The sequence below is a fragment of the Xyrauchen texanus genome, chromosome 17, assembly GCF_025860055.1.
Source record: "Xyrauchen texanus isolate HMW12.3.18 chromosome 17, RBS_HiC_50CHRs, whole genome shotgun sequence".
In the NCBI taxonomy this organism is placed as follows: domain Eukaryota; kingdom Metazoa; phylum Chordata; class Actinopteri; order Cypriniformes; family Catostomidae; genus Xyrauchen; species Xyrauchen texanus.
The window spans coordinates 16,941,016-16,968,047 of NC_068292.1; the positions used below are offsets into that span (position 1 = coordinate 16,941,016).

General features: G+C 45.9%; 1 protein-coding gene across 1 annotated transcript; it reads left to right on the top strand.

The window, feature by feature from the left end:
• The first annotated feature begins 227 nt into the window (after nt 1–227).
• On the top strand, nt 228–26,967 carry LOC127658182 (non-homologous end joining factor IFFO1-like). The gene is made up of 9 exons (XM_052147328.1): nt 228–1,327; nt 5,681–5,741; nt 6,044–6,139; nt 7,543–7,683; nt 10,045–10,232; nt 16,749–16,869; nt 18,684–18,776; nt 25,194–25,324; nt 26,883–26,967. The coding sequence occupies exons 1-9, from the start codon at nt 288–290 to the stop codon at nt 26,965–26,967; spliced, it is 1,956 nt and encodes a 651-aa protein (XP_052003288.1). The 5' UTR covers nt 228–287.
• The last annotated feature ends 65 nt before the right edge of the window (nt 26,968–27,032 follow it).

Genomic DNA, 27,032 nt, shown 5'->3' on the forward strand with positions numbered 1-27,032 from the left:
AGCTTGTTAGAATAGTGCTTTATTTGATTTTAGTATCCATTTTACATCCAAAATGTGTCCATATTTTGCTCTTTTATCCGTGTTGCTGCAGTGAAGATCTCCATCAGCGTGTATTCATCCTTCTTACTCGGCATTCACGCGCAATCAGTAATACTCTTAACTCGTTATATAAGGCTTTAGCTGGTTAAATGTGGACATTACGTCGTTACATCATTGTGACGGCGAGCATCATTAACTTTTGAAATCAAGCTGTTTAGTGTTTAGAGTGTCAGGTAAAGCTGGTGTTCATGCCCGATCTGCAGCGCTTCAGTTTCCCGTACCGTAGCATGAATTCTCCTCTCCATCACCATCATCACCATCATTATCACAATTATCAGCAGTACCAGCAGCATCAGAACCCAGGAGGACTTGGCCATCCCGATTCACCCTCCGGCTTACTCCCCGAGGCTGCCGTCCTCGGAGTTCCTGACCCAACCGCTTTTTTCCTTGGAGAGCATTCCGGACTGGGACTGGGCCCAGCTGGCGTCCCCCAAACCGCACTTGACCTTCCAGCATCGTCCCAGACTGGGCTGCCTTACCTAAATTTCAACCCATCCCTCCACTGGTCCCAACCTCCTCCTCCTATAGCCATGGCATTGAGAAACGACCTGGGCTCCAACATCAGTGTCCTGAAGACCCTCAATCTGCGGTTCCGATGCTTTCTTGCCAAAGTGCATGAACTCGAGAGACGCAATAAGATATTGGAGTTACAGCTGCAGCAGGCTTTAGGCAGCAATAATGCAGGTGGGTGCTTGGAGGATGGAAAGACCAAAGACATTGGGGTCCAGACTGAGTTTATTGGGCCTTTTCCTGTCTGGCCTGGGTCTCTGCCCTTCCAAAACACCAACAACTCTGCTAAACGACCCACTAGTTTGTTTGTGCCTTCTCTCACAACTGTCCTCAAACTTGAGCCCAGTAAAGCTGATGATGAAAGCAGAACAGACCCAAACTCCAACAGAAACCCGACCATCACGGTTAGTCTCTCTACACCCACCACCGAAGCCGCTTCGGCCAACACCAACAACTCCAATAACACTCCTCATGTCAGCAGTGTTGGCACCGGGACATCGCCTAACCCTCCTCCACGGTTCCTCCCAGGCACTATCTGGTCCTTCAGCCACACCTGTAAACTGGGAAGCGGGTCAGAGACTCAGGTCACCAGTCCAGGAGTTTCATGGGTCCACCCGGATGGAGTGGGCGTCCAGATAGATACCATCACCCCAGAGATCAGAGCACTTTATAACGTCCTGGCTAAAATCAAAAGGGAGAGGGATGAGTACAAGCGAAGGTGAATATGGAGAATAGGATATGTGTTGTATATTTGACAGGCTGAAATGTTTGTTTATAAGAAAGGTTCAGTGTTGGGCGCTTATTTCAGGCCTTTTCTGCAAAGCCCCCAACCTTTCTGTTTAATGTGAGCGATGATGGCACTTAATGAAAAATCATAGCCAAATCAATTTGAATATCCTCATGAAATCCAGCAAATAATTTTTGCCCAGTCTAGTGTTTATACGTTTTAGTTAATATTTCTGAGACATTGCATGTCACTGTTTTTAAATCAGTGGCATTTATGGTGTATCTTTAAGAGGACATTCAGGACTTTTCTATTATACCAAATGTTTGGGGGTGTGGCCAAGGTAATGAGATAAACAATTTTATTATACTGACAGTATGTGATTATAAAAATAATACAATTATAATATAATTACAATATTAACATCATAATACTATACAATTATTGTTAATGTTATTCTTTATAATAAATGTCTTTGCAATATTTTGCTTTAGCAGTAAACACTATAATAATGTTAAAAATAAATAAATGCCAAATGCTGGGTCTCAGGAGGATATGTCACCTGCACACTGGATTATTTTAGCATGTTCTAATGCTCTGTCCACTTCCTGGTACTGAGAGGAAAGCTTTCTCTCTCTTATATAATGGAACCGTGCATTACACTTTGGTAATGCAGAGTAGGCTGCATTAATTGAAGTGAATGCTCAGCGAATACATTATCTAGCTTTAATTCAGGCATTAATTAAAACTGTTGCTGCTAATATGAATTGGTTTATTTTTATTTATTTTTTACTTTTTAGTGCCTTAAAATAGGTCTTAATGACAACAACAAAATATTAGTGATCCTGTGGCTGGAATCTGTTAAGAAAAAACGAGTTGTGACTTGCAACATTTGTATGATGAAATGGAGCACATGTGCATTTATCATTTGCTGGCAGTCATGTGCAGAGACATGAAGTAGACATGATCTTTATTTCTCAAGGCTACTGAGGTTATAAGCATCACGTGGGACTAAATATTCTCTGAGATTTTTAAATGGAGGGTCACAGAAACTGTCGTTATCTAATACAAGATTTTAAAGTGGCAAATTTTGTCCTTCATTAGTAAAACTCTTGTGTTCAAATTATGTGGAGGTAAATATACTGGGTCACCTTTAATCAAAATGAAAGTTTTGAGGCTTTTAGTCCATGTTTTTTAGCTTTGAGGTTGTCTATTTGTTAGTTTACTCCTAAATGTAGACAAAATTCACTATTAGCAGATAGATATGTGTTTAAAACGTTGTCTTCTGGGAAACAGACAAAAATGTTATGTCCTTCCTACACAACAATTATTTTTTGTCCAATCAAATGTTCTCTAGATTAAGAACGTCACATCCCCTAATACCACCTGCAACCATATAGCAAGTAGCAAATCAAAGCTCGTCAGTGAGTCTGCATTATGTGGCCGATCCTAGTGTACTGGAACTGTCGGAAAACAACATGCCGACTTCCTATGTGATCATGTTACAAAATCCTGCTCAAACGGCCTGTTTCAAAGGGAAATATATCAAGCAAATTCACAGTGAGCACCTAATAAGCCGACAACATGTGTGGTCATGTAAACGCATTAAAAGGCATTCTTTTATTGGTGCAAGGTCTTTAGCAGCATAAGATTCACACAGGTACATTTTTACCCATTATGCCGATTTTGTGTTGTTTGTAAACACCTTTACCGGTGTTCAAAATTCCAGCAAAATGGAAATATAGAAGTTCTACTCATAATGGCTCAGTGTTCTCATAAGCAGAGGTATTCAAACCATTAGGAAAGCCAACGGCTGTTTATGTCCAGACCTGCAGCAGCCAGAGCGCCACATTCCACCTGCTGTCAGTCATTAATTTAGGGCTGAATGGACAGTCAGCACACACACTCATTACTGTATGTGTGTTGACTCATCAGGACAGGTGAAGACACTTTTGAAAAGCAGAAAAGTCATTTTCACTCTCGGTCTTCATAGCAGATGTTATCGCGTTTTCAGCATCTTTCTCTCTGGCTGCTTTGCCATTTACTCTGGTTTCACCTCTTCTCATGGCTTTCTGTTTTTCATTTCTATTTATTTTCTGGCTTGCTAATTTAGTAAGCAGACTTTCGGTATCTGTGGCAATCATCCTAGAAAGTCTGTTTTGATCTATCTGGTACATTCCACGTATACGTTACATTTTGGTGTCCCATGACATTTTTAATGGCATTAGAGGGACAAATTCCATTACATTTGTTTTGAGAACTATTGGATAGATAAACTAATGTCTATAAAATGAGCTATTAGCTAGCATGAGAAGTATGGTAGTTGGTTTTCAACACATCAAATGTCTATATCCCTCTGGACCTGTTTAACTTTATCCAACAATTCAAATTGTCCGATAATGCCAAAACTCAACATTTTACCCACATTTTAATTCTCACTCTATTGCAAAAATAGCTCAGCATGCAACCTTGTTACACCTTGTTATGCTTGTTGTTATTATCAAAATAATATTTTTCTGTAATTTTTGGGAAATATAAGTTCATCGATAACGATACACTACATTTGGTCTAAATCTTGCTTGGCTATACCGATTAATAGTATAATTTAGGCTACAAAACATTCAAGCATTTTTTTTTTATTAAATACATTTGGTCTATTTAATTATTATGTTTGTTTAATATTTATTGCCAGAAAATAATACAATCACAAAGTATTTTAAAAAGTATGTAGACATGTCCCAAATTTGGGTAACAGGATTGCAAAAATTGCATTGAAAAATGAATAGAAATATATCAGCTCACATAATATTTGGTTTGACCTCCTGAGGTTGACAAACAATGTTTGCTGAAGGTTAAGCACCTCCTTTTACTGACCATTTATTGAAAAAGGACAAAATACCCTTTTCAGAGTTTCAGGTCCTGTTTTGTACTCTATTCATGGAAAGTACCATTTATTGGATCTTTCTAACTCTTTAACACATGCTATTCGTGTCATTAGTCTTATTTAGACTCATGCAAGTCTCTGTCTCTCTCTCAACCACTCCATCTGAACCAGAACATCAAGCAGCATGCAGTGATCTATGTTGTTTCTGCATTGCAGTACATACATAAGGACTCAGGCTGCAGAGAAGAAGCATCTCTCTCTCTCTCTCTCTCTCTCTCTCTCTCCACCCTTTCTCCCCCCTCGCTCTTATGATCTGTCACTCCCCTCAGTAACTGTGTGTGTGCACCATGAATTGGCAGTAATGCATAGCCTGAGACCAACCTTACAATCCAGCGAGGATGTTTAATAAATGTAGAGGCTGCTGCAGTGCTCTGAATGTTAAACTGCTCTTACATAAGACCGGGGCTTGTTCTGTTCCACCTCATTTCACTGTACTACTGCACTGGACAATATTACTGTTGAACAACTACACATTAAATTAGCCCTGACTGAACGGATGGATCATTTAAAGGACTGAAAGTATGCAGTCATTACACTTAAGTTGAGCTAGCACAGTCACAGAAAAAAATAATTACACATGAAGACTACATAAACACTTTTCAGCTGCACTTTACTGCTAGTTGTTGTCAAATATGACAATTTGTATTTTACAAATGGTCAAGGCAATCTTGATCACCAGGACATATTGTTTGACAACTGCAGGAGGTCTATAATTAAATATTATATGCTGTTTTATATTGTATTCATTTTATATGAGATTTGCAACGCTTTTACAAAAATTTGGTGTCAATTCTATGGAATGTTAAGTTTTTTTAATAGGAGGGCAAATCATGTGTTACGATTGCACTAGTATGTTTTTTTTTTTTAATTAAAATTAGTCACTAAAAATGGTTCTTTACCACAGTGAATTGAATGTCAATTCAATTTATTATGTAAAAAATTCTAACATTATTGCATTTTTTTAATTGTTGGATAAGGCGGGAACGTCAAGACCTCTGCGGTGGGTGGGATAAACTAACTTGGGCTAATATCACCAGGTCAATGTTTGTTTTTTTCTTTTTTTCGTTTTTAGACTTATGCTATAAAAAAGTCACTTAAAATAGGATTGTTCACCAAAAAAAATTATAATTATCTCAGTATTTACTCATCCTCATGCCATTCCAGATGTGCATGACTTTCTTTCTTCTGCAGAACACAAAAGAAGATTTTTAGAAGAACATCTCAGCACTGTAGGTCCATACAATGCATTTTTGGGTGAACTATCCCTTTAAAATGTTCTGGATACGTAAGGCATGATTTATTCAAATCTTTAGTTGGTCAAATCAAAAACAGCTAAAGTTCATGTTGTTGTTGGCACACATGCTCTGAGTTTGGTTCTTTTTTTTCTGGTTTTCTGCTCTCAGATGGGAAGATGAATACACCATCAGAATGGACATGGAGCAGAGAGTCAATGATCTACAGGAGGTGAGGAACACCTTTTAAAGCCATCTGCAAACATCACATCAGTTCAAAGAAAAGAGAAGGTCTTTCTTTTAACTAATGTGCTGTTTGTAGATGTTAAGTGTGCATCTAAGATGTTAATTACAACTTATCCTGAGTCCTGACCCTTTATTTGCTCATTGTGGCTAAGTAGGTGGACTCTAAGACTATTGGACATTATGAGTTAGGTTTACCTGGGTTGTAGGAAGTATGAAATGTGTTTCTCTGTATGGCCAGATAATTGTGTACTAACAAGAATGTTTTTGGATATACGTTTCAATGTATAGGACCTCCAGGAGAGCGAGGTTTGTCAGGATGAGTTGGCCCTCAATGTGCAACAGCTGAAAGCCGAACTTGTGCTCTTTAAAGGACTCATGATTAATGTGAGTGTGAGAGGCAAAACACTCAGTCAAACCTCCTGTAAATATGCTCCAGATATACCAAACCGCACATTCATCAAATACAATGCAACACCTTAATATACAATACACCTTTAATAAAGACTTCCATGATGGAAAAAACCCAAAAACAGAATAGCTGATCCCTACAGGATATGTTATATTTTGTTCCATGATTGATTCAGTTGTTAAAGTCCCCATGAAATGGCAAGTGCAGTTTTCTTTCCTGTGACACATTTCCTATTGAAACAAAGTGCCTTTTTTAAAAACAATAGCCTTTAATTTACATTACAGTGACATGATTTGCTCCTTGTTATTGCTAGTCAGAAGGAGTTAGTATGGGAAGGGGGAGGGACATTCTAATTCTAGACAGCATTTTATTGGATAAAAATGTTGACATGCCCATGAGTGCAAGATGAGTCATCAATATTTGTCTGTTGTCCATGTATATGTGCTAAAAGTTAATTTTGTCAACTTTTAGGAGTACACAAGCATATACATGACCTCACAGCTAACAGGCATGGACTAAAACTACAAAATTACAATTTTGCTTTAATGAGGTCTTTAACCACAGATTGCCAACTGGATCATCAGAACCACACTGGTTGACCAGCATCGGAGTAGCACTAACCAGCATTAACCAGCCTGAACCAAACATGGAAATTCATGCTGCTCTAAGCTGTTTTTTTATTTATTTTGCAGCAGCCATTTGATTTAATTGCATCGCTCATGTAGCATTTAAATAAACACAAAGTCAGTTTGTTTCTGAAAAGAACTGTAATGTGCATTCATAGCTGCTAGATTCATTTTTGAGAGCACCACCACAATCATAACATTTTCTGAAGGAATAACTCAGAGAAGGATACAAGTTTGTGTTATGAATGTTCACATAAATGCTCACACGCAAACACACACATGCTCAGAATATAGTTAGAATTGCCCACCCTTTTTTTATATAATTAATACAAACATAATTTGCACTTTGTTTATTTGAAGCTTCTGAAAGTGTTTCATTGAATTCATTTTCTGACAATGAGACAATACCCTACCTTTTATCAAATATCCTTCCCAGAAATGATTTATCATAAAGTTCAAAGAGCTAAAAATAGCTTGTTTTTGTAAATGACAATTAGTACACACATTTGCTGCTAGCTGTTTGTCCAAGGAATGATACAAACATCACGGTTTGCCTTATTGAGTGTCACTGCAGTTTCAGTTTCACAGTAGTAGGCTACATCTGAAACTGTGATGAGATCCATTGTCATCAATACTAAAAGGAAGGCTTTATAGGAATTTACTTATGTTATTAACAGGAAGAGACTATCAGTAATGTAATTACATTTGCTTCAAATGACACAAAATACCCACACATATCTGTACACATACAGAACCTGTCAGAGCTGGACAGTAAAATCCAGGAGAAAGCCATGAAGGTGGACATGGACATCTGCAGACGCATTGATATCACAGCTCGCCTGTGTGACGTTGCCCAACAAAGAAACTGTGAAGATCCGATCAAGATCTATAAGGTATTCTCTCACACACAGACATCTGGGTGGTTGATATAAAAAGGATATATTGAAGGAAACGTGATTAAAATGGTCAACATTTTTATTTGACCTGTGACGTCATCTAAAATACCATTTCCTTCGTATATCATATACATTTTAAACTGAAATGATGATGTTGATAATAAAAAATAAAAAAAACATTGGACATGTTTATGGCATAAACTCAACACCTGAACTCCCTTTCACATTTAGATTTTGCCTTAAATATTATGCTACATGTTTCACCCCTATAAGATGGTTTTATCTGTTTATATGGATGTAATTTATCCTGTTATCTTGCACCCTTACAATTCATATGTATAAAGAGCCTCTCTGTGTATCTGGCTCACTCTCTGATTCAGCTGCAGTGTTTTTTCTGCTGATGCGTGCACTAATGGCTCTGAGAACTGATCCGTATTGCATGATGTGTGGACAAGGGAGCGGTTCAACCTCTTCATATGTTTGGTCTAGCACTATATTTGGTTCAAGAAAACAATTAAAGGGATGGCTCACTTTAAAGTTTAATTTTGTCAATATTTTCTCACCCTCAGTTGTTCCAAATATGTTCTTTCTTCTGTAGACCACAAACAGAGATGTCAGCATTATGCTGAACTTCTCCTTTTGTGTTCAACAGAAGAAAGAAAATCAGATATACACTACCGGTCAAAGGTTTCGAAACACTTGACTGAAATGTTTCTCAAGCTGCGAACACACTGCCAGCGACTTTGTCGCTGCAGGACGCCAGTGGCTGGCGGTTAGGGCGCTAGTGGGCGTTCCCATTACTGGTTGCCTAGTAACGTTTATAAATGACATTCACGGATGCCATTCCATTGCTGTTGACAGTGACTCCTCCTAGAGATTTCAAGCAACCTAACTCGGCACAGACCTTCAGACTGCTTTTGACAAGGGTTGCTAAAACTTCTAACTGAACCAAATAACAGTTTTCATAGAGTGGACTATCAAAAAATTTGAAAATCACATAGATTTACATTGATGGAAGGTTCAAATGGGCCTATTAAAGCTGTCAAAAAAACTAAAATAAAATGGACAAGGAATAGAGAGAGAGAGAGAGATTTATTTTGAATATTTGGAGATGTTGTTCAATATGTTCAATACAAGTTAAGCTCAACTGGCAGCATTTGTGGTATTATGTTGATAACTTAAAAACTTAATCTCTACATGTCCCTCTTTTAAAATAAATAAATAAATCTGGGTTACAGTAAGGCACTTAAAATGAAAGTTAATGGGGCCAATATACTGTATATTTCACTCCCCTCTACCGAGGTACTTCAACATGGGAATTAACATTACTTGCATTTGAACATCATATTTTGGATAAATCAACGTCATTTTTTTGAGAAATAGTGGGTTGTGAGTGCCAATGAAGGATGCATCTCTTGCATCCTCTGAATTCCTGTGAAAGAAGGATGCATTCGAAGGCTGCATTCAGAGTACCCTATTGCTTTTCTGAAATGGCAGACAAATGTGAAGCAAATCCGGAGCACACAAAACAAGACAGTCGAAATATCCAATTTTACAACTTCATTGCCATGATGATGTAATGCCGAAAACCCTAAAACGGCCTAAAAAATTATGAATTAAACCACTTTACAGCTCAAAATATACACAAAAGAATTAATGTAAGTGTTTTTATAAAATAAGCTTCATATTTCTGCCTTTAAACCCATTCACTTCCATTTTAAGTGCCTAACTGTAACCTACATTTTTGCTTTTTATGAAGAAAAGGAGGAATGAGTCAAAATAAATTTTTGTAGTCATCAATATTATGCCACAAATGTGGTCGATTGATCTTAACTTGTATTGAACCTGGAATATTCCTTTAAGTTGCTCTCACTATTTCTCTCTCTCTCATCTAGCTAGCCAACTGGCTGTTTGTCTCAGTAATGTCTGTATAACCAACCAATAGTTAACCAATCAAACTTCAAAACTATTTAAACTTTCAGACACGGCTCTCTCAAGCCAAACTACTTATCAAGTTTATTCTTATCAAGCCATTCTAACAATCTTGGTGAAATCAGCAGAATTTGGAACAGTTTTGATCAATATTTCACAGAAAACCAAATGCTTAAGTTTGCAAGGCATAAAAACATGAACTGTACATACTGAACAACCGTAAGAAGTAGTGACAACGCAGCACTGGCACACCAGTTTCATCAACTGGCACACCAGGTTTTGTCCCCTGGCCATCCTTGTATAAGCTCTGATACAGGTTTGGAATAATCTGAGGCTGAGTAAATGATGACAGAATTTTCATTGTTGGGTGAACTACTCCTTTAAGTTAAGTTCAGTGGTATTACCTTCCCTCTCTTTCTGTTTCAGGTTCCCAGCCCTCAGAATGCCATCACCTCTCGTGCCCGTAAAAAAGCATCTCAGCCTGTCAATGGCAGTGAGACAGATGAGCCAGTCAGCACCTCTGAGAGTGATGGAGGTGGTGCGAGAGAGGAGGACGTGTGCACCCCTTCAGCCCTGCAGATCAATGAAGAGATGCAGAGGATGTTAACCCAACTGTGAGCACTTTCATAAGCAGTTCAATATTTGGTCAGAGCTGCGGTTCCAAACTGTGAACTGCATCTTGGCTGTTCTTTTCCACCTTATATTTTGTCTAGGACTGGGTAATAAAGATAATTTATAAAAATGAATGGACATATGTATTTGCTTTGAAATGGTTTAAAGGGTTATTGTTTTCAGATTCAAGGTAATGTTTAATGTAGTTTGAGCCATAGCCTTGTGGGTGCCCAAGTTCCCATTCCTTTCCCCCTCCTTTATTTATTTATTTATTTTATCCCCTTTTCTCCCAATTTGCAATGCCCAATTCCCACTACTTAGCAGGTCCTCGTGGTGGCGCGGTTACTCACCTTAATTCAGGTGGCAGAGGACAAGTCTCATTTGCCTCCGCTTCTGAGACCGTCAATCTGCACATCTTATCACGTGGCTCATTTTCCATTACACTGCGAAGACTCTGCATGCGGAGGCTCATACTACTCGAGGAAGACTTCAATATTTGATTCTCTGTTGCTTTGTTTTATTTCCAGATATTCCAGATTTGTTGCTATGTTTGTTTCTTTAACTTAATATCACGAACTGCAGCTAAGTTGCGATGCATTATTGTGGGATTCCCTCTTACATAAAACTCTGGGTTTCCCTGAATGTACAACCATAAAGGCAAACTTGAGGGATAGTCAATATTTTACATCGATGTGCATAAATGGGTATAGTTTATATTGTATTTGCTTTTCCCATTGTACTCCCAGAAATGTTCAATTCTCTGTTGTTGGGCTCTATGATCCTATGACGTTTGTTTTCCAGTCTCTTTACGCACATGAGCACTCCTCAAAAACTGGTTAGAATGCTGCTTATGCGTTTACATGACCACGTTATAGCTGTGTTCTCTGAGAGATACCAATGTTAAACCACTGTCTCTTATTCCCTTAAGTGGTGTAAGGAAATTAGCATTCCCCTTCTGTCGCTCTCTCCACGTTGTGTCAGAGAAGCGACACTAGGGGTCTCTCTTGAGCGCCGATATTCACCTCTGAACTATGAAAAAAGGCCAATGAGAGTTGGCAACCAGTATTTGCATGTCCCACCCCCGGACATACAGGTATTTAAGCGGCGCAAATACGGGAGTTCATTCAGAAAATTTCTTCGGAGCCGATGGTCGTGTCTGCAACTGCTGCATACTACACACCGAGTTCCTGTCATCCCTCTGCTGCATAACTGTTGGATTCCACGGCGCACAACAGCGGCTTTCTCCTGTTTGCACAGCTGTGCATTCCTGCCCCTGGGCGCATCAACAGTGCAGATTTAAAAACTCTCACAAGCTTTTTCCCTAAAAGAGTGATTTTATTTAAAAGAGTAATTTCCTCTAAAAGAGCAAAACTTTTTAACCTTTTAAGGACGCGTCTTTATAAAGATCCCCTTCCGCCCCTGTGTTGTTTCTGGATGCGGTAGAGTGCTCTCCGCTTCCGACGGCCACAGGCGCTGTCTCATGTGTCTGGGTAGCGATCACACCGAGGCTGCGTTTGTGGATGGTTCATGTTCTCACTGCGAGAACATGACCATGACAACGTTGCGGTCGCGGCTTGCTTACAACCGTGAGCAAGCCACTCCAGCCGCCCCCCGTATTGCTCCTTCTTCCGACGGGATTGAGGACGATGCGGCTGGCGATGGAGGCGATTTGGGGATGGCTGCGGGTGCAGCTCCGCCAGGTACGCCCCCTCGGACCACCCGCGCCCCAGCACGCTCGTTGATTCCCGTCCGTACTCGAGGCGGCGGCGACTTGCCTCACAGCCAGTCAGCCGACCCTCTTGCGATGGAAGCCGATGAGCTCGCCGCGACATCAGAGGGTGCGGCATCTGATGCAGAGGACTCCCCTGGGCTGCCGCTTTCGGGCTTGCACGCCCAGGCTGAGGCTGACGCACAGATGTCCGACATGCTTTCCCGGGCAGCCAACAGCGTGGGCTTGGATTGGAACCCTCCATTCTCCCCACAGCCATCACGGCTGGATGACTGGTTCCTGGGGTCTGCGCGCCGCTCACAGCCTCGCCCCGGTTCCGTTTTTCCCAGAAGTGCATGACGAGCTGACGTCTTCGTGGAGAGCACCCTCTCCACTCGTCACACCGCCACAGGCTCGTCCGCCCTCGCCACCCTCGACGGCGGAACGTGCCGATTCCCCAGGTGGATAGGGCGGTTGCGATCCATCTATGCCCCGGTACCCCTACCACCTGGCGAGGTCACCCCGTACTCCCTTCCCGGACCTGTAGAGCAACCTCCTCACTGACAGCGAAGGCCTACAGCGCCACCGGACGCGCCGCTTCCGCCCTGCATGCCATGGCTCTCCTGCAGGTCCACCAAGCCAAGGCACTTCGCAACATGCACGGGGGTGGCCCTGATCCCGACACGCTGCAGGAACTGCGCTCAGGACCTGGAAGGCTCCCAGGCGCTCCTGAGACAACGCACCCAGAGTCCAAGAAGTTAGCTCCGGAGGTGGTAAGACCGCTTCGTCCCCCGGTGGAGGGCCGGGAGGAGAATCTGTTGTTTTTTCATTTGCCGCACCCCTTAACGGGGGCTGCGGTACCCAAATTCTCAATAAAAGAGCTATTTCCTTTGTCTGGGGCATATGGCCCGCAAATGCCGTTCTCACGGCACTCTGCTTTCAGGCCTCAACAGTCCCGGCTCCATGGACGCGGTGTCCCCTCCTTCAGCCCCACGACTGTTCCCCGGCCAGCTGGTTCAGACGAGTCCAGAGGATGCCAGCATCAGACCTCCTCCTCAGTCACGAACCCGCCCCCTGCCGGGTGCACGGAGCAAGGTAAGTGCTTTGAGTTTATTCTCAGCACCAGAGCCTCAGGACGCCACGTTGCCTCCCGACGCCACGTTACCTGTTCCGCACCGCTGCGAAGCCCTGCCGGGTATGTCCAATAAACCCGTCCCTTTGGTGCCCCTAGCACGGAGTTTAGAGGCGTGGCTTTCACTGCCCAACCCGTCACGCTGGCTGCACCGGACCATTCGACTCGGTCATGCAATTCAGTTTGTCAGGTCTCCGCCCCCCCTTCGTGGGTGTACATTTTTCCGCAGTACACGGCCAACATGCCCTCTTCCTGCGCGAAGAAATTGCCTCCCTTCTATTAAAGGACGCGATATAGCCTGTCCCTCCAACCGAAACGAAGAAGGGTTTCTACAGCCCTTACTTCGTTGTACCCAAGAAAGGACCTGCGAGTTTTCAATCGGACCTTGTCCAAACTCCCGTTCAAAATGCTCACCCAGAAACAAATTCTATCTGGCGTCCAGCATCTAGATTGGTTCACAGCGGTAGACCTGAAGGACGCGTACTTCCACGTCTCAATTTGCCCTCGACATCGACCCTTCCTACGGTTCACGTTCGACGGTCAGGCGTATCAGTACAAAGTCCTCCCCTTCGGCCTGTCTCTGTCCCCTCGCGTCTCCACGAAAGTTGCAGAGGCAGCTCTTGCCCCGCTCCGAGTAGCCGGCATACGCATACTCAATTACCTCGACGACTGGCTCATACTGGCTCACTCTCGAGAGTTACTATGCGCATACAGAGACCAGGTGCTCAGGCACCTCAGCCGTTTGGGGCTTCAGGTCAACTGGGAAAAGAGCAAGCTCTCCCCGGTCCAGAGCATCTCTTTTCTCGGTTTGGAGTTAGACTCAGTCTCAATGACAGCACGTCTCTCCAACGAGCTTGCTCAGTCAGTGCTGAAATGCCTCGCTTCCTTCAAGCCAGGCGCCGTTGTCCCGCTAAAACGTTTCCAACAGCTCCTGGGGCATATGGCATCCTCCGCGCGGCGCGCTGGGGTTGATGCATATGAGACCACTTCAGCACTGGCTTCGGACTCGAGTCCCGAGACGAGCATGGCGCCGCGGCACACACAACATAAAAGTTACCTCTGCCTGCCGCCAGACCTTCAAACCCTGGACAGACCTTTGCTTTTGTAAGGGCTGGAGTACCCTTGCAGCAGGTGTCCCGACGCTGTTCTGGTCACGACTGACGCCGCCAAATTGGGTTGGGGCACCGTGTGCAACGGGCGCGCAGCTGCAGGCCGGTGGAACCGAGGCCCGCTGCGCTGGCACATCAACTGCCTAGAGCTGCTGGCTGTTTTTCTGGCCCTGCAGAAGTTTCTTCCGTTAATTCGGCACAAACACGTCTTAGTCAGGACAGACAGCACCACGGTCGTAGCCTACATAAACCGCCAAGGTGGAGTACGCTCCCTCCACATGTCCCAGCTCGCCCGTCGTCTCCTCCTATGGAGTCAGCAGCGACTGGAGTCACTGCGCGCCACTCACATCCCCGGCAACCTCAATGTGATGGCGGACGCGCTGTCAAGACAAAGCTTACCCGGCGGAGAGTGGAGACTCCACCCCCAGTCGGTCCAGCTGATTTGGGACCGGTTCGGCAAGGCCCAGGTAGACCTGTTTGCCTCCCAAGAAACCTCCCACTGCCCGCTCTGGTATGCCTGGACAGAGGCTCCCCTCAGGGCAGATGCGCTGGCACACAGCTGGCCCATGGGGCTGCGCAAGTACGCATTTTCCCCAGTGAGCCTTCTTGCACAGGTGCTATGCAAGGTCAAGGAGGACGAGGAGCAAGTCACTCTGGTAGCCCCCTACTGGCCTACCTGGACTTGGTTTTCGGACCTCACACTCCTCACGACAGCCCCTCCCTGGCGAATTCCCCTGAGGAAGGACCTTCTTTCTCAGGGACGGGGCACGCTCTGGCACCCGCACCCAGACCTCTGGAACCTCCACGTCTGGCCCCTGGACGGGATGCGATCAATCAAGCCAGAGCCCCCTCTACCAGGCATCTTTACGCCCTAAAGTGGCGTCTGTTCACGGACTGGTGTTCTTCCCGAGCCGAAGACCCGCAGAAGTGCGCAGTTAGGTCAGTGCTCGTGTTTCTTCAGGAGAGGCTGGAGAGGAGGCTGTCCCCCTCCACCCTCAAGGTGTATGTCGCCGCTATCGCGGCCCACCACAACACGGTAGACGGAAAGTCTCTTGGTAAGCACGACTTAATCGTCAGGTTCCTAAAAGGTGCCCGGAGGATAGCTCCCTCCCGGCTAACCTGTTCCCCTCCTGGGATCTCTCGGTCGTCCTGGGAATCCAGAGACCCCCCCTTCGAGCCGCTTGACTCAGTTGGACTCAGGGCCCTCTCTCTCAAGACCGCCCTGCTGATCGTGCTCGCTTCCATCAAGAGGGTCGGGGACCTGCATGCGTTCTCTGTTAGCGACGCTTGCCTGGAGTTCGGTCCGGCAGACACGTTCGTGATCCTAAGACCGCGACCGGGCTTTGTGCCCAAGGTTCCTACCACGCCCTTCAGGGATCAGGTAGTGAACCTGCAAGCGCTGCCTCGGGAGGAGGCAGATCCAGCCCTTTCACTGCTGTGTCCAGTACGTGCCTTACGTATCTACCTGGACTGCACACAGAGCACTAGACGCTCTGAGCAGCTCTTCGTCTGCTTTGGGGGACAGCAGAAAGGGAATGCTGTCTCCAAGCAGAGACTCGCCCACTGGGTTGTCGATGCCATTTCCTGGCTTATCACACCCAGGCCGTGCCCCCTCCTTTGCGGGTCCGAGCCCACTCCACCAGGAGTGTTGCGTCCTCATGGGCACTGGCTAGGGGCACTGCCCTAGCAGACATTTGTAGAGCAGCAGGCTGGGCAACACCGAACACTTTTGTCTTCTCCGCCCTGAATAAGGGCTAAGACCCCCTTCCCTCAATGCGTGTAAGGGCCCCGGCCTAAGTTGCTCTATGCGAGAAACATAGAGAGAAAAGAGGCCCGGCCAGGCTTGGCCCGTTCCCAGGTTGGCGGCCAGCACCTTGTTCCCCCTCCAGGGTAACGATAAGGAATCCTGATGGCTTAAATGGGGCATTGGGGAAGGGTACGTGCAGCCTGATACAGTTGGTCGTCCTGCACGTAAGAATACCTGCTCGCTCCTGTATCAGCAGTTCACGTACACGGCTCAGCGTGGCGCTTTTATAAGTGGACCCCTAGTGTCGCTTCTCTGACATAACGTGGAGAGAGCGACAGAAGGGGAACGTCTAGGTTATGTATGTAACCTCCGTTCCCTGATGGAGGGAACGAGACGTTGTGTCTCCCCTGCCACGTCACTGAGCCGAGCCACTGTTGTGGCCGGACCATTTCCGGCTCCTCAGAAAAATCCTGAATGAACTCCCGCTTAAATACCCATATGTCCGGGGGCTATGGTCCGGGAACTGATTTACAGAAATGAATCAAAACTTAACTTAACTATTTAATAATTTTTTTTATAATTATTTTTGCTACTGATGTTTAAATTAGAGGCTCTATTAAAACATCTTTCTTAATGCTCTCATACTTTAGAGTTGTGAATTGTAAACCTAGGCTAATGATAAACATTTTAGGACATTTTAATGGTAAATAAAAGGTGCATCAAAACCATTTTCGATTGTGCTTAATTTTATATTGGGAGCAAAATGTATTGTGAATATTTGTACTAACATAATGACTTGACGTGTGTATGTGTGTTTATTAGGCGTGAATGTGAGTTTGAGGATGACTGTGATTCTCTGGCTTGGGAAGAGACAGAGGAGACGCTGCTGCTGTGGGAGGATTTCCCAGGATGCACTTTAACAGCCGACACCAGTCAGGGCGAGGTACGTGCATTGCATTCTTGGACAGATTTTTAAATTTTGTTGAGTGATGTTTTCCTTCATCTGATTTGTGTGTGAAAAGCTTGTATAGACATAAGACATATTGCTTACTACTTCCTTATCCAATAATCACATTTTTGCATACATGGATTCTTCACCATCATTAATGAATTGAAGGGGCAATATCCTACACTTCATATCATTTTTTTTTCTCTGAGATCCGACCACAATGTTAGCCAAGTTTCTAGCATTAAAACTGCTCATAATTTAGCATTTCACAAACCATTTCCAGTAAGACTTCCATATAGACATACCATATGTAAATTACCACTTTTATGAGTGGTTAACCTCTTTGCATGTGAAATTAATAACTATACTTGAAATGTGGGTTTGCTGTCTGGTCCAATATAGTTGGCACTGCCCCTTCCATTCACCAATTTGGTAGCATTTTCTAGAAAAAAATTGTTTACATAAAGGATCAGAAATAATCAAATTAAATCAATGTGAAAAAATAACACATTACATTGATTATCAGATTTACTGCACTGACTTCATAAAGGGAATGTAATTTTTTGTTGGGATTTTGGCTTGTGAATATGCAGAATGGCTAGTGTCAAGTGAAAACCACAAGCCGCAGTGTCTGGTTCGCCAAAACGTTAATGTCTAGCTCTGTTCATGTCCTTTTTCTGACATTTAGTGCTTCTGAAAATATCCACAAAGTGCAGTATTTCTTGTCTTTTTATCATACACATACTCTCCTGCAACCTGATGTTCCTAAATACTGTTTTCAAGATTAAAGAGTGCTTTAAAAGCAAGCTTAACAATAGCCGTTTTTGTAATTGTTTACACTGGGCAGAGGGTGTTCTTGTTGTGTTGTTGTAGTGTTATGAAGTTGAAGCCTGTGTTTAGCACTGTGGATGATGAACTCAGACTAAGAGTTTTGAGTTTGAGTTGAACAACTTTTATTCTTTTTTAATATCCAAGATTGTAACACTCAATTAAATGTTTTAATTTAATTAATTGCATGATATGCTGATTAATCAAATTAATCACAATTAATCGTAAATTGCAATATTTGCTGAGAAAATTGGCTAAATTAACATATTTCAAAGATATTACATAATTGTGGAAGGCTATTCAATAATTGAATAGACAATATCAATAGTTTAAATATTTATATTGATTGTTTTATATCTACATTTCATTAAACATAAACCTGTCACTTGCCTACAGTCCATACCAATTCATTTAGCAAGCGAGTGTGTCACACATTCACATAGGACTTTAATTCTGAATGTGCTGTTTTTGAATGGTTGGGCTATTTTTAGCATCTTGCACCATGAGTGCTGTATTTTTAAGAAACAGTAACAACATTATAAAATGTGATATAGGTTGAATCTCATGTTCACCTGCTCACTCTGAGTGTGAAAGAGGTTGTCCAGATAGGATAGCATGCTACTGTTCATCCAGTCATGTTGAGTCATGAGTTTTGGGCATAAGACACAGGCAGACATACACAGATTTAGGTCAGGCTACTCTTGCTGAGGGGCAGTTCAATACCAAACATTACTGACATTTGTTCATGCGATGTTGGCTGGAATTGTGTTGCGTTTCATGGAAAGCTCAAAGGATTCAAAGTGTTTAGAGTTTGCCATCAGCGGGGTCATTAATCTAGTATTTTATTTTCCCTCTGGTAAAATCTCATCTGCTGCTGAGTGCTTGTGCTTTAGCACTAAGAAAATTTATCTGTATCTCTCTCTCTCTCTCTCTCTCTCTCTCTCTCTCTCTCTCTCTCTCTCTCTCACTCTCTGTCTGAGCAGGAAGAGTGTTTGGAGGAGGTGATTAAGGACACTGAGTGTCTATTTAAGTCTAGGGAGAAGGAATATCAGGAGACTATAGACCAGATAGAGGTGAGATGATTTAAGTACAGATGAATTGAGTTTTTTTTACATTAACCTGAATTTTACTTTTCATACATGTGTTATCAGATTATTATTTCACAGCTTTCATGGAAAACTTGATTCTGATTGGTCAATTGAGGCATTCTGTGATCAAAATTTTTTGCATAATGACAGCAAAACGTCTAGGTTACGTATGTAACCTCCGTTCCCTGCTGGAGGGAACGAGACGTTGTGTAAGAGAAGCGACACTAGGGGTCTCTCTTGAGCGCCGATATTCACCTCTGGACTATGAAAAAAGGCCAATGAGAGTTGGCAACCAGTATTTGCATGTACGGCCCCCGGACATACGGGTATTTAAGCGGCGCAAATACGGGAGTTCATTCAGGATTTTTCTGAGGAGCCGGAAATCAGCGACGTGGCACGTGGCAAATCACGTTGTGTCAGAGAAGCGACACTAGGGGTCCAATTATAAAAGTGCCATGCGCTGAGCCGTGTACGTGAACTGCTGATACAGGAGCGAGCAGGTATTCTTATGTGCAGGACGACCAACTGTATCAGGCTGCACGTACCCTTCCCCAGTGCCCCATTTAAGCCGTCAGGATTCCTTATCGTTACCCTGGAGGGGAACAAGGTGCTGGCCGCCAACCTGGGAACGGGCCAAGCCTGGCAGGGCCTCTTTTCTCTCTATGTTTCTCGCATAGAGCAACTAAGGCCGGGGCCCTTACACGCATTGAGGGAAGGGGGTCTTAGCCCTTATCCAGGGCGGAGAAGACCCTGCAGAGGCCACGCCTACCCGAGAGGGGAGGCAAGTTTAAGTGGCAAAACCATCAGAGGCCTGCTTAGGGCCTATGTGGAAAAGTCGGTGCGGTGGTGGATCCAGCCTCATAGAGGGGGAACATACAGCACGGCAGCCGAGGCAGCCATGACTGCCTAAGGGAAACACGGAGTCAGCTCGCCAGAGGGACAGAACCGTGGTGTTACACACAGGGGAGTCCGAAGGAGGCCTTACCTGTGGAGCACCTATACCAGTACAGGGTAGCTTGCGGTACCCGCAGTGGCTTGGGTCAGCGAGTTCCTCCGCTGAACTGCGACCCACGAGGGCTAGGGAGGAATCGACCAGTGTCCCAAACCTGAGATCTCCTGGGAATGAAGGCACACTGTTTCCCCTGGTTAGGGGGAAGGGCACTAGGTGCAAGCGATTCACCCGGTCAGATCGTGGGCGTGCCACCGAGTTCTACTGGCTCGGTACCTGAGAAAACACGGGACGATACTGACTCAACTCGGAGATTGTAGAATCTCGCAAAAGTGTTAGGTGTTGCCCAGCCCGCTGCTCTACAAATGTCTGCTAGGGCAGTGCCCCTAGCCAGTGCCCATGAGGACGCAACACTCCTGGTGGAGTGAGCTCGGACCCGCAAGGGGGGGGCACGGCCTGGGTGTGATAAGCCAGGGAAATGGCGTCGACAACCCAGTGGGCGAGTCTCTGCTTGGAGACAGCATTCCCTTTCTGCTGTCCCCCAAAGCAGACGAAGAGCTGCTCAGAGCGTCTGGTGCTCTGTGTGCGGTCCAGATAAATACGTAAAGCACGTACTGGACACAGCAGTGAAAGGGCTGGGTCTGCCTCCTCCCGGGGCAGCGCTTGCAGGTTCACTACCTGATCCCTGAAGGGCGTGGTAGGAACCTTGGGCACATAGCCCGGTCGCGGTCTTAGGATCACGAAAGTATCTGCTAGACCGAACTCCAGGCAAGCATCGCTAACAGAGAATGCATGCAGGTCCCCGACCCTCTTGATGGAAGCGAGCGCGATCAGCAGGGCAGTCTTGAGAGAGAGGGCCCTGAGTCCAGCTGAGTCAAGCGGCTCGAAGGGGGGTCTCTGGAGTCCCGTAAGGACGACCGAGAGATCCCAGGAGGGAACAGGTTAGGCCGGGAGGAGTTATCCTCTGGGCACCTTTTAGGAACCTGACGATTAAGTCGTGCTTACTAAGAGACTTGCCGTCTACCGTGTCGTGGTGGGCCGTGATAGCGGCGACATACACCTTGAGGGTGGAGGGGGACAGCCTCCTCTCCAGCCTCTCCTGAAGAAACAGGAGCACTGACCTAACTGCGCACTTCTGCGGGTCTTCGGCTCGGGAAGAACACCAGTCCGCGAACAGACGCCACTTTAGAGCGTAGAGATGCCTGGTAGAGGGGGCTCTGGCTTGATTGATTGTATCTATGACGGTCGGTGGTAGGCCGGCTAGATCTTCCGCATCCCGTCCAAGGGCCAGACGTGGAGGTTCCAGAGGTCTGGGTGCAGGTGCCAGAGCCTGCCCCGTCCCTGAGAAAGAAGGTCCTTCCTCAGGGGAATTCGCCAGCGAGGGGCTGTCGTGAGGAGCGTGAGGTCCGAAAACCAAGTCCGGGTAGGCCAGTAAGGGGCTACCAGAATGACTTGCTCCTCGTCCTCCCTGACCTTGCATAGCACCTGTGCAAGAAGGCTCACTGGGGGGAATGCGTACTAGCGCAGCCCCGCAGGCCAGCTGTGTGCCAACGCATCTGCCCCGAGGGGAGCCTCTGTCCGGGCATACCAGAGTGGGAGGTTTCTTGGGAGGCAAACAGGTCTACCTGAGCCTTGCCGAACCGGTCCCAAATCAGCTGGACTGGCTGGGGGTGGAGCCTCCACTCTCCGCCAGGCAAGCTTTGTCTTGACAGCGCGTCCGCTATCACATTGAGGTTGCCGGGGATGTGAGTGGCGCGCAGTGACTCCAGTCGCTGCTGACTCCAAAGGAGGAGACGACGGGCGAGCTGTGACATGTGGAGGGAGCGTACTCCGCCTTGGTGGTTTATGTAGGCTACGACCGTGGTGCTGTCTGTCCTGACTAGGACGTGTTTGTTCCGAATTAACGGAAGAAACTTCTGCAGGGCCAGAAAAACAGCCAGCAGCTCTAGGCAGTTGATGTGCCAGCGCAGCGGGCCTCGGTTCCACCGGCCTGCGGCTGCGCGCCCGTTGCATACGGCGCCCCAACCCAATTTGGAGGAACGCGTCGGGACACCTGCTGCAAGGGTACTCCTGCCCTTAGGAAGCAGAGGTCTGTTCAGGGTTTGAAGGTCTGGCGGCAGGCAGAGGTAATTTTTATGTTGTGCGTGCCGCGGCGCCATGCTCGTCTCGGGACTCGAGTCCGGAGCCAGTGCTGAAGTGGTCTCATATGCATCAACCCCAGCGGCGCGGCCGCCGCGGAGGATGCCATATGCCCCAGGAGCTGTTGGAAATGTTTTAGCGGGACCATGGCACCTGGCTTGAAGGAAGAGAGGCATTTCAGCACTGACTGAGCACACTCGTTGGAGAGACATGCTGTCATTGGGACTGAGTCTAACTCCAGACCGAGAAAAGAGATGCTCTGGACCGGGGAGAGCTTGCTCTTTTCCCAGTTGACCTGAAACCCCAAACGGCTGAGGTGGCTGAGCACCTGGTCGCTGTGTGGGCATAGTAACTCTCGGGAGTGGGCCAGTATGAGCCAGTTGTCGAGGTAATTGAGTATGCGTATGCCGTCTTCTCGGAGCGGGGCAAGAGCTGCCTCTGCGACTTTGGTGAAGATGTGAGGGGACAGAGACAGGCCGAAGGGGAGGACTTTGTACTGATACGCCTGGCCGTCGACCGCGAACCTTAGAAAGGGACGGTGTCGAGGGCGAATTGAGACGTGGAAGTACGCGTCCTTCAGGTCTACCACTGCGAACCAATCTAGATGCCGGACGCCAGATTGAATTTGTTTCTGGGTGGGAGTTTGGACAGGGTCCGATTGAGAATCGTAGGTCCAAGATTGGTCGTAAGCCGCCGCCTTTCTTGAGTACAACGAAGTAAGGGCTGTAGAAACCCTTCTTCGTTTCAGTTGGAGGGACAGGCTATATCGCGTCCTTTAATAGAAGGGAGGCGATTTCTTCGCGCAGGAAGAGGGCATGTTGGCCATGTACTGCGGAAAAATGTACGCCCACGAAGGGGGGCGGAGACCTGGTAAACTGAATTGCGTAACCGAGTCGAATGGTCCGGTGCAGCCAGCGTGACGGGTTGGGCAGTGAAAGCCACGTGTCTAAACTCCGTGCTAGGGGCACCAAAGGGACGGGTTTTTTTGGACATACCCGGCGGGGCTTCGCAGCGGTGCGGAACAGGTAACGCGGCGTCGGGAGGCAACGTGGCGTCCCGAGGCTCTGGTGCTGAGAATAAACTCAAAGCACTTACCTTGCTCCGTGCACCCGGCGGGGGGCGGGTTCGTGACTGAGGAGGAGGTCTGGTGTTGGCGTCCTCTGGACTCGTCTGAACCGGCCGGCCGGGGAACAGTCGTGGCGGGGACACCGCGTCCATGGAGCCCCATGAGTGCCGTGTGCCGTGAGAATGCCATTTGCGGGCCATGTGCCCCAGAGACAAAGGAAATAGCTCTTTTATTGAGAATTTGGGTACCGCAGCCCGTGTTAGGGGGTGCGGCAAATGAAAAAACAAAGGATTCTCCTCCCGGCCCTCCACCGGGGGACGGAGCGGTCTTACCACCTCCGGAGCTAACGTCTTGGGCTCTGGGTGCATTCTCTCAGGAGCACCTGGGAGCCTTCCGGGTCCTCGAGGGGGTCCGTGAGACAGGGGGCGTGAGCTTCCCCCGGGTTGAGGCGGAGCAGGGGCTTGCCCTCTGGCCGCGGGAGGACGCCCTCGGCGAGCAGACGGGGCATGGGCCGTGGCGGCAGGCTTGCGGTGAGGCATGATGTGAGAGATGGCCTCCGTCTGCTTCTTCACCATGGAGAACTGCTGGGCAAAGTCCTCGACGGTGTCGCCGAAGAGGCCGAACTGGGAGACAGAGGCGTTGAGGAAGCGAGTCTTGACGGCTTCACGCATCTCGACCATGTTCAGCCACAGTTGACGTTCCTGGACCACTAGCGTGGCCATCGCCTGCCCGAGCGCTTGCGCTGTGACCTTCGCCGCTCTCAGGGCGAGGTCGGTCGCTGAGCGCAGTTCCTGCAGCGTGTCGGGATCAGGGCCACCCCTGTGCATGTCGCGTAGTGCCTTGGCTTGGTGGACCTGCAGGAGAGCCATGGCATGCAGGGCGGAAGCGGCGCGTCCGGTGGCGCTGTAGGCCTTTGTTGTCAGCGAGGAGGTTGTTCTACAGGTCCGGGAAGAGAGTACGGGGCGACCTCGCCAGGTGGTAGGGGTACCGGGGCATAGATGGATCGCAACCGCCCTATCCACCTGGGGAATCGCCTCGTACCCATGGCGCTCCGCCATCGAGGGTGGCGAGGGAGGACGAGCCTGTAGCGATGTGACGAGTGGAGAGGGGTGCTCTCCACGAAGACGTCAGCTCGTTGTCCACTTCTGGGAAAAACGGGACCGGGGGGGGGCGAGGCTGTGAGCGGCGCCCAGACCCCAGGAACCAGTCGTCGAGCCGTGATGGTTGTGGGGAGGATGGAGGGTTCCAATCCAAGCCCACGCTGTCGGCTGCCCGGGAAAGCATGTCCGTCATCTGTGCGTCAGCCTCAGCCTGGGCGTGCAGGCCCAAAAGCGGCAGCCCAGGGGAGTCCTCAGCATCAGATAACATCAGAATGCACAGCCGTGCAAACAGGAGAAAGCCACTGTTGTGCGCCGTAGAATCCAACAGCATGCAGCAGAGGGATAACAGGAACACGTGTGTACACGCAGCAGTTGCAGACACGACCATCGGCTCCGAAGAAATTTTCTGAATGAACTCCCGTATTTGCGCCGCTTAAATACCCGTATGTCTGGGGGCGGGACATGCAAATACTGGTTGTCAACTCTCATTGGCCATTTTTCATAGTCCAGAGGTGAATATCGGCGCTCAAGAGAGACCCCTAGTGTCGCTTCTCTGACACAACGTGGAGAGAGCGACAGAAGGGGAACTGTATAATTGACCTGTAGAATTGTAGAATTGACCTAGACTGCCAATGACTTTAGTTAGTTGTATGTCTCTTGTATCACTCTGTGGTCGTTCTTATAACATAATAAAGTAATTTCAGCTCAAATCAATATTTGGTGAGTTGCTGTGTAATAAGCAGGATAATGTACAGTCAGCCAGTCATTATCACTAATTATAAAGAGGGAAATTCTGGTCCTTGATACTCATTGCTCAATACAATGTTCCAGCTGTGCTAAAATATGCAGTATATTAAGATCTGTGACACGAAACCCAGTCCTCATAATGGTTTGTTATTTTTGTTGCACAGCCTTGTTCTGTTCTGTGTCCTGTTCACCCTGTTGAGATTTATTTTCAATAATGACTGACTGTGCATTATCCTATTCATACAGCCCTGTTTAACATATTTTACACATAAAGACTACTGTAAGTCATTTCTTGATTAGTAAGATGCAGTGTTTAAAAGTGTAAATAAATGCAAATAAAATATTAAGACTTTAAAGCTATGTCCCATCAGACCCATTTGACTCAGTCTGTTTCTCTATAGTTGGAGTTGGCCACAGCAAAGTCGGACATGAACCGACACCTGCATGAGTACATGGAGATATGCAGTATGAAGAGAGGACTGGACGTGCAGATGGAGACCTGCAGGAGACTCATCACCCAGAGTGGAAACAAGTATGCAAATTTCCACATACACATTCTGTGCCAGTTAGTGCTGAAGTGTGTAATTTCTGCTCCCCTACTGTCACCAAACTAGTGTAATTATTTTATTTATTAACAAAATAACGATTTGAAAAAAAAAATTATAATTGTTTTCAAACAGGTTTCCCAAACACAGAATCAAGCAGATAGCCCCACCCCAAACTCAGACCAAAGGTTGAGCCAATGTTACTGTTTCAGGCTGGTCGGAATGCTCAAACAATCATAAGTATATTTTGATTGCACCTCAGACAGTACTTCTATATTAATTTTGTCTTTTTAATATGTTACGTTAACAATATTCTCAGAAAGATTTTGCATGATAATGTTGGTATGACATATTGAAAGGATATTGTTCTTGGTCGACTAGATCTATTACGTTGCTGCAGATCAAATATTGAGACTTGCTACTGCTAGAACATCGACAGACTTTCTGAGTTAAGCATGTGAACATGCTGCTGCTTCACAATTCGACAAAATGCGAGACATATTGTATCGAGCATGTATGAACATGCTGCTGCACAATTAGACATTACAAACTATCTCAATGTAGCAGATATAGACAATTGGTGCTGGGGTGGAGGTGGGTTTCAGGGATAAACTCTTGCTGCACACTGGAGTGAAACTGTCTTGTCTGTGAAACTGAGCAATTTAAATGTTACATAAAGACAGAGACGCAAGGTGATTGGTTACCTAATAAAGCGTTTTCATGGCTGAACTTTGGTCATGTAATCCAACTAAAATCATCCACTTTTAAGTCGGACTAATAGACCTAGTTAATGCAATTGTAGATTGGCTACTTCCAGCATGTTTACACGTTAATTTGACCAAAATAGAGCATAACAGTTGTGTTCCAGAAGTAAAAAACCCATCCGTTTTCTCCATAGGCGAGACATTTTTTAACTATAAGTTCTAAACTTTTAAAGACTGACTTATCTTGAGTTAAGAGAAATTGAGCTCATAAAAATTGTGTTTTATAGCAGAATTACTGGTGTAGAACTATATTACCCATGATCCTGAGGAGAAATTCTAGACCAATCAGAGAATCATGACAAACAAAGCCAGCCTAACAATCTCTGCAGCTACCACTCTCTCAAATTACACGCTCTGAATGACACAATCGAGATGTCCATTCTAAACATATTGTTTCTTATTTGAACACATCTTAAAATAAATAGGTTTCTTTTTTACATTGATTTTAATTTGATTGCGTCATTCGCAGTGCTTCATAGGATTGTACGAAGCTCTCAATTAAGACAGTAAGCACACAGTCTTGTACCTTTTTCTTATTGTCGGATTTTCATGTAGATGTAATGTTAACTTTTACACATTTCATTGGAATCGACATACGAATGGTTTACTAATATTTTGCACTGCACATTGATCTGGGATAAGAGAAAGAATTTTAACATAAAAAATTACACACTTCAGCTTTAAATTAGATTTGTCATGTTTCTGTTTTATGAAGCACAAGAAAAGTGTTTTTTTGTCTATTTTATTATTTGGTTAAACATCATTTCAACCCTCCTTGCAGTAAATCCACTTCTCCCATACCTGGAGGAGGTGCAGATGTAAACAGAGACACAGAACGGGATAAATCTGAAGAGGGAGGGAGATAATGATGTTGAAACAGGACTGAAGATAGTGTTGGCATGAAGACAAGAATCTAACATCATGATTCATG

Excerpts from the sequence above, each read along its gene's own strand:
- LOC127658182 (XM_052147328.1), top strand. The coding sequence starts at position 288 with ATGCCCGATCTGCAGCGCTTCAGTTTCCCGTACCGTAGCATGAATTCT. Across the intron at positions 6,140-7,542 it reads TTAAAGGACTCATGATTAAT|AACCTGTCAGAGCTGGACAG; the intron begins GTGAGTGTGAGA and ends GTACACATACAG. Across the intron at positions 10,233-16,748 it reads CAGAGGATGTTAACCCAACT|GCGTGAATGTGAGTTTGAGG; the intron begins GTGAGCACTTTC and ends TGTGTTTATTAG.